At 43.2% G+C, this 8,289-nt stretch overlaps 1 protein-coding gene across 1 annotated transcript; it reads right to left on the bottom strand.

Moving 5' to 3' along the window:
• Positions 1 to 2,206: 2,206 nt before the first annotated feature.
• LOC119649511 (PI-actitoxin-Aeq3a-like) lies at positions 2,207 to 2,743 on the bottom strand. The gene is made up of 2 exons (XM_038051683.1): positions 2,502 to 2,743; positions 2,207 to 2,439 (listed from the first exon to the last, which is right to left on the bottom strand). The coding sequence occupies exons 1-2, from the start codon at positions 2,572 to 2,574 to the stop codon at positions 2,267 to 2,269; spliced, it is 246 nt and encodes an 81-aa protein (XP_037907611.1). The 5' UTR covers positions 2,575 to 2,743; the 3' UTR covers positions 2,207 to 2,266.
• Between the last annotated feature and the right edge of the window lie 5,546 nt (positions 2,744 to 8,289).

The following is an 8,289-nucleotide window of genomic DNA, read 5'->3' as shown; positions in this document are numbered from 1 at the left end:
AATCGGAAGGCATTGCGAAAATTAGATCCAGTTCTCCCAATGGCTCTTCCAACGCGCAGTGCCCCAAGTCCATTGTTTTTCCATAGATCTAATTAAATTAGTCTATGAGCTGCTCTCATTACAGTGCTCTGAATAAACAAATTCAAGAGCTGCAAATTGAGTAATGCATTCAGAACTGCACCGGATGGGATGCTCATGGCAGCGGTGATACCCAGACGCACAGTTCTTTACAGTGTGGCTAGTTTACAGAGAAAATTCTTTGGTTTCACCTTAACCCACCACACTATGGATGCATAAGCAAAGATCGGCCTAATGATAGCAACATATGTCCACATTACTACCTAAAGCCTAAGTCCCAATGTCGAGGCAAAGGTCCCCCTAAACTGCCCATTAGCTGTGAGAGCTCGTTTCATCTTTATCTCTACATATTTGTTTCAAAGCTTCTTGTCTAAAATAACTCCCAGATAATTCACTTCTTCGGATAGTTGGAAGGCAAAGGCCATTCAGTTTCCACCTTTTTGTAAATAATACCATTGTGGTTTTATTTGGATTTACTGATAGTCCATGCCTGAGGCACCAACTGTCAATCCAATCAATGTATTTCTACACACCATTCTGAGATCTCGACCAAGAGTCAGCGCAGCCACATCATCCGCATACGCTTGAACGTGTATTGGCAGATTTTGAACTGAGTTCTTTCGCAGTGCCTGCCATTGTCGCCGGCTAGAAACCTTCCCAGGTTAACGGTGCCTGGGCTGCATGTTTCTGTTTTTGCATACCAGCGTTAGACTGATAGCTTCTCTGTCTTCACTTTTTCCGGGTGCAGGCGGAGGAGAATGTTTTGACAGGCAAGCCTGTAGTCTCTTCTCCTTTGCGACTAGAGTTTCTTTCTGCCGGGCATTCCTCTCCCATACTTTAGAAGAGTGAAGCAACAGTGTCACCGACAGGTCGGTCGTAGTCAAATTTCAAGTTTCTCTCATTAAGGGAGTTGCTGTACTATCCTTTTTGGCTGACCGCGCCGTAGACTGATATCTCAAAGTCGTGGGTGGATTCGAAGTCTCTGACTTCTTATCGCTTGGAGAGTTACAATCCTTTGTTTCCATCTTCATGCGTTTTTGGTCACCCTTAGTGTAGTAGTCAACTACCACAAGGTCCTCACCACAACAAGGTGTCCGAATCTCAACAGACCGCACGATGCCGAGAAAGACGCCATCTGACCTGTCGGCGATCACATCGTTATTGAAGGTAATCCTAATTGTCTTGTGGGCCTATTAAAACAAATATCTAAATAGTGGTGTCCTACAACCGCGTTTTTGTGATCGACGCATATCGAACCTCTCAACTACAAAGTTGACCGCAGTATCGTCTTTCCTGTCTCCTTTCTGGTTCGGACTGTTGGCCGACTTTCAAGTCAAGTCAATAAAGACTACCTCGTGGTAACGGAGGCAAGAGATGTTGCGCCGCGTAACATCCCATTATCATATCAAATGAAGACATTTCGGATCGATATGGGGTTCCATCGTGATAAAATTGCAAGAGGCGCCTTCGATGATTTGGGTATTTAATTCACCTGCTATGATTGAGATGAGATGACCAAAAAACTAAGCGAAGCAACGATGGCTTGTTAAGCTAGTTGGTACTTTGAGAGCCTCTTGTCATCACACAGGTATGTCCCAAAAAAATAGCACAATAGATGGAAACGGTGACCCTAATACGGAACCGGATAAAAGCGAAAGAAGAAGCTCCAAAAGAGAAACTACTCGATAATATCTTTCTAGGACATTTAAGTTATAATGAACCTCCCATTTCTTGTTTGTTAACTTGCAAGTCTTGGAGAGCACAGTTTTCTTGAAGTTCTGTAAACGGAGAAGGAATTGTATGATTATGCTAATGTAAAATCAGGCCTGCCGGGAGAGAGATGGGCGGGGGTGGGTATTCCGTTCGGTTTTCCAATGAAAAAGGGATATAAGGGCGCGTATAATTTTCACTCCAGATCCGTATAATTTCCACCCCACGCCCGGATTTTATCTCCACCGCCGTGTGTGAGATTACAATCATTGGAATAGAATCCTACCTTCTACTTCCAACTTCCAATAAGCACAAATTTTAAATACGCGTTAAGAAATGTTTTCGAATATTCTTCGAACAAATCATCCATTATCAGCGCCTAGACCCCATACTTTCCACTTTTATTGATCAAACAAGCTTCCAAACATTTAAACGCGTTTAATTTTCATCACCGCATGCCAAACCGTTTTTCTAATATTTAAGTTTTACACCGTTTCTCACAATCGGCTCTCGTGAGAAAGTTGTTCCCATTACTATCGCATCCCCCATAGACGAACAATTGGCACTTCTTCGTTTTGGTGTCATAGTAGTATCTCCTGAAAAAGGCGCGACATCTTCCAGTTACAGCTGGCAACTGGCAAACGGAGTCTCCTGAGGATTTGAAATTCCGAAATAAAATTCTACGTAGTAAATCAAATAATTATCGAACTCACTTGCTTGCACAATATTCAAATTCACCATAAGTACCGCACATATTCCGAAGAGGATAAGGAATTTCGCTAACATCTTAACTAGGCAGCTCAGTCGTTCTTAACAATGCGATTTCGACCGTTTAAATGAAGTTTTGCGCAAAGATTAATTGATGAAAACTCCAAAGTTGCAAATTTAAACACAATGAATGTCGTAAAATAAGTGCAAGTGTTTTTTCCCCGTCTTATCGCGTTCTCAATCGGAATTGTTTGCAGTTTTCGTCGGCTTTTATTACTGAACGACATAAGCGCCAGGTTTTTAATTATAAACATGAACGTGAATGATTAACATTTTTAGTGGATTCAATACAATGCACGCCGCTTCGAGTTATCTTTACAGCAACTTATGGTGACCATATTTTACATGGCATTCTGAACATTACCTTTTTCTATGATTGAATCACAGCGCAGACATGAATCAATGTGCGATAAGCCAAATAGTTGAGGAAGTCTCATCCCTCCTAAACCGCTTAATCTCTGAGCAGTTGCGCTTATGAAATCTGCAGCTACAACCGATTCTGCGAATTTCCAATGTCAGATTACGCAACACCTTCTACGTTCCTCGGTGCAATCCCTCTTGCTCTATTCATCTCTCCCTGCTAAATATGGGGTGCTTTTTATTTTATTAACGCGCGTGATTCCGTTTCTAAAAATTAGTTTAAAATTAGACAGGCTTCAGGTGTTTTTTCCGGATTCCCCGAAGAATTTTATTACATTTATGAGTAATATCTTTATAATGCACAATAAGTTAGAATTCCATGGATACCTGAACCGCTAACGCACCCATTAAAGCGATGAGCCCCTATTCGGCAAAGTACTCAAATAAAGTGGTGTATCCCATGGAATGTCTCCGAAAATTTACCCGCACCAATTTGTAGCCATTCAAATTTCATTTGATTCCCCACATGAATACATTGTGGGACAGAATGTTTACGCTTCCGTGAAGCCGTAGCAAATTCTACAACAATATCCCTCAAGAATCCACCGCAGCATGCGTTGTTCGAATTATAACTATACTTCAACTAAGGGATGTTCCCACAGCACCTGTAGATGGCAATACCACTAGACTGCAACCAAGTCTTCAGTGCGCCAAATATTTGTGATTTCGCGTAACAGTTTGCCGTCTTCGCGTATTTCTGTTCGATGTCGGTATTGTGGGCTACTTTTTATTTCGAAGTTGTCTCTCCCTCGGCAGATGCCGGCTTTTACGCACCTAACACAAACACTAAGTGCCAAGTAATTAGGCTCAGACAAGCCTACCAATTTAAAGTATGCAAGCGCTTTCGTCGAAAACTCTCCGCAACATTAAGCACCTTCCCAGAATGGTGTATTTCTCCATGGTTTAAATCAGACCATGTGAGAGTTAGAGGACATCTAGTGAAACCATGGCAGATTTAGGTACAATGCATACAGGTAACAATATTGTGAGAACTACAACCGTCCCGAGATGCCAAATTTCTTAAGATGTGCCGAGCCAGTATTCAGTATTTCCCTTCAATATAGCAACGTAAATATGATAATATACGCAAAGCGGCCTGTCTTATCAACTAACAGCATTTCAGGCTTGTTATGTGGCATATGGTGATCAGTTCCGGTCCAAATACAATACATACTGTAAGAAGAACTATCGGGTGTTGGCTGCCGTTCATACCGGTAAACCGGACATTTTTCCGTAATCAGCCAATGCTTGTATGCAGGGTTTTGATGATTACATGCATGCCTGTCAGTGCATTGCACCCGATCCATAATAGTGCAGCCAAAAATGTGATGACCAACATCTCTAACGCCAAACCACACATCCTGCACTAGTCGTTCCTCATCCGCTCTTTCATTATCAGCATTTTATAAGCCCGAGTGGCGAATGTGTCGTCCTGAATGACGCACATAAGTACCTCTATCTTAGCAATGAGCTCCCCAGCACATAGCCACCTGTTCCTCTTTCACTTCCATTCATTGATACACTCACTCCACTCAGAGAATTGAAAGATCGATCCTTCAAATTAGGTGGAGGCAATCAACAATCTTCCTTAGAAATAGCCGTATGGAAGGGACATGGCTGCTCTTTACCGTAAAAATAGGCGCGTAGTGAGTCGACTTGGCGGTGATGTTGTGCCGCAAAGTCAACCAGTGCCCTGCCTTCGATGCCACAAGGTAGATTCATCTGCCCCACGGCAGCATTTGGATGATGAATTCGAAATTTGGACATAGTAGTCCGTATTCGCCGTTGGATATTTTCCAGATCGGTCTTCGATGACGGCAATAGTCCGAATGCATATCTCAGTGAAAAAATAGCAGCCACGTTCAGTGCACTTATTTTATTTTACCCCGAGAGATGGGATTTCAGGTCCAACTTCATACATCGCGGGAATTTGGACAACAGAGCATCCTTCAAATCACCAACTCGAGCATAGGTTGCTTGCAGTATTTCTAGAAGTCTGTTCCGGACATAGCTTGGATGTGGAGGTCGCCAGTGCTATGTTCGGCATGCGGCTTGTCCAATCTAAATTCCATCACGGGTAAACATGTCTACTATTCGCAGCAGAACCCTAATGGGATCGTCAGTGCCAGCATATTGCAAAGCATTCAGTGGCCATGAAAGAGGGTTCAGTGTCATATAGTACCAAAGATGACTCAATGAATCTCTCTAGAAGAAGCCTCTCTATATGCGGAAAGGATCTGAGATGTTAGTACCATCAGACAAATGCACTAACAAAATGCCCTTCCATGACTGTAGCCAAAAACTTTATTAGTTTGGGATCAATGTGATACAGATGTAGGACAGCGATTAGCCAAGTCTGCTGCACGCTGTTAAAAGCCTTGGCGTAATCTATATGGCAACTAAGGAAATTTCTTTGGCCTCTAGTTACCTGTCCCACAACTACCTGATCCGACTCGGCAACCCTTCTGTTCCTCGGACAGAATATTATTGTTTTCAAGTTGCACATTGACCCTTTTACTAACAATGGACGCTTTGAATTTGTAGAGTGTTGGTAGTCAGTCATGTGTCCACGGGGTCCCGCAGCGTGTTCTTTTTAGGAGAAAAAATAGAAATTCTTTAGGCCAATTAATGACCTAGTTTATGCCATGTGCAAACGACCATGTATACTGGTAAACTTTTTATTCCGGAAATTCTGCACTCGATACAGACCAGGGACTCAAGTTCTTCGAGCTGTTTATGGCTTATCGAACCTCTTATTCGATAACATTCAAAAAATGCATGCCCGGCATTGCGGTTACCTTCGGCTGTAACCCACCCAGTATGCTGGGCGGGTAACCCACAGATTCTCCCAGAATCTTCTTTTGTTGTCGTTAATGAAAACGGCACTGTATCGATGCTCTATTGGGATTGGTTGAGAGATGTGAAAAAGCTCCGGTGGTTCCTCGCGCAAGTGGCATTCTGAATACGTCGGGAGTGAACTTCGCCATACCATCGACTGCATACGACAGACGACAGTTTCTATTTTAGTGTGTCACTGCGGATGGCATAGTTTCGGCAAACCCTCTGCACTTTATTTTTCACCCGTTTGTTGGTATTACCGGTGCTGACTTGAGTCAGCCTAGCAATGCTAGCATAATGAGTCACGCTGGGGTTCTAGACCAATTTCTCTTCGGTCACTCAAACCGATAACGAGAAACCAATCTAATGAAAGTGCAATCCGACAACCGCAACTGCACCACAATACACAGCGATTGTAGTTGCTATAACGACCAATCAGACACAGCAGAGATGTATTCTCATCATTGATTTGGGATAAAATTCTCGTCGTCGCTGGAGACCCGTAGGGCATGGGAACACCTGGTCTATGCAAAGGATTAATTTTTGAGAATTCTTTACACGCTTTATAGAAATCCCCCGTAAACTCAGCGAAGAATATAGCCACGCGTTGAAAAAGAGTGCGAGTACTGAAACTGTTTCCTGCAGCACGGCATGATGATGCCGCCACCTCTGCCCAATCGACTGTTGGTCGCCAGTTTCTGCGATAACCACAAGGTGAATACCCTCGTCCGGGATTGTGTTGCTGCGAATAAGAAAACAGCACAATAATGTGCGCGTATTGCGGAAAATACTTGACCAATCACTGGTGTAACAGGGGGCGGTAAGATGTTGTGCCTGCTTCACCGTTGTTGTTTCGTAGTAAGAGCGAATGAGAAAGGGGTTCATATTCTCAGTCCATTTCATTAGTTTCCTACGCGAACCTGCTGAAGGGTCCCCACAGATTGTAGCCTAAACGGCGAACCGCCCCTCGATTAGCGGTTTCTACGCGGTGCTATCCATTGCGGTAACCCAACCCAGTCACCAAGTCAGACGACTCCCACCGGTTATCCTCCTTTTCCTCATTTTTGGGTTTATTTTTATTATCTAACTGCCAGGTGTGGTGATAGCTTCCTCGTTAAGAATTCCGCAAGAGAGCAAAATTCCTGCGCTTTCGTCACCTACCGCTTGAGACGCTGTGGCAGCGTATAGCCATTCAGACTGAAGCTATCAATCCCTCCCTTTCACAACTGGGCTTGGGACCGGCTACAGCGGTATTTTTTTTTCTTTTTATTTAATTCGACTCAATTTATTCTTTCGCTACTTTTGATTTTCGCTATCTTTTATTTTTAATTTGTTTCATTTATCAATTTTCCTGAAATGTTATTATTTTTCTCCTTTTTCCTGTATCTTGAGAATTTGCCTGGATTCTTAGCTACAGTATCATGCAAATGAGTTAAGTTTTACCATTTGAGGACTACCTCTTCTTCTCCTCGTCTCTAACCGGGGAAGCTCATACTAACTAAAAGGCATCCTCCATTTTTAAGGCCTGAGGATGTCAAACCAGAGCGGGAACCTCAAAGGAATAACTGTAGGAGAGAAAAGCTTCAATTAAGGATGTAATCTGTCGTGGATTTTCTCTCACGATGCAGTATTTGAGTCCGAAGTTTTACAAGCCAACAAGGTTTTGTTGAAACCAAAACCTTATTAAAATCGATTCACTATCTGTTTGTCTGTTGGTCTGTCAGACGCGCATTTCTCAGAAACGGTTACACCTATTTGGTGAAAAAGTTGGAGCTGTGAACGCCCACAAATGTGGCCACACAACAAGCCTGACGTACTGTTAGTTGACAAGACAGGTCGCTCCGCGTATATTATTGATGTTGGTATCCCCCATAATAGCAACATTGAACGGAAATACGTGGAGAAGAAGGTGACTATGAGCATTTGGCTTGGGAAATCAAAAAAATTTGGCTTCTCGAGCGGGTGGTTGTAGTTCCCATAATATTGTCAGCCACAGGTATTGTACCTAAATCCCTCACGGCTTGCCTTGGTGTCCTGGGACTTTCGCACAGTCTGGTTCAAACCATGCAGAAGTACACCATTTTGCATACGTGCTCGATGTTGCGGGGAGTACTTGACGGATTCTCCACCACCAGCGCCCCTTTAGTTTTTGAGTAGGTAGGATCCTCCGAGCTTAAATGCTTGGCACTTAGTGCTAGTATTAGATAAAATCCGGCATCTGCCGAGATTGGGATAACTCGGATAATAATAATCGTTGGCGCAACAATCAACATATTGGATCAGGGCCTTGAAGTGCGTTAGAGCACCGGACACTTCAAATAATACTAATAATAATTCCACAATTGTTGTAATGCTTTCAAGTGAGGTCTTTTTCTCTCTAACCCTCTCCCAGGAAGCGTTTGTCCTCCCATATGTTTAGAGTTCCCCCATTACACTTGAATCGGCAGGGAATGAGCAGCTACGTTGGGATAGGCC

This window comes from Hermetia illucens, chromosome 2 (assembly GCF_905115235.1).
Source record: "Hermetia illucens chromosome 2, iHerIll2.2.curated.20191125, whole genome shotgun sequence".
In the NCBI taxonomy this organism is placed as follows: Eukaryota; Metazoa; Arthropoda; class Insecta; order Diptera; family Stratiomyidae; genus Hermetia; species Hermetia illucens.
Note: the sequence above shows the minus strand (reverse complement) of the source record. Positions and strands in the feature narration are given on the sequence as shown.

Coding starts and splice junctions, on each gene's coding strand:
- LOC119649511 (XM_038051683.1), bottom strand. CDS start 2,574: ATGTTAGCGAAATTCCTTATCCTCTTCGGAATATGTGCGGTACTTATG. Junction 2,440..2,501: donor TTTGAATATTGTGCAAGCAA/GTGAGTTCGATA, acceptor TCAAATCCTCAG/GAGACTCCGTTTGCCAGTTG.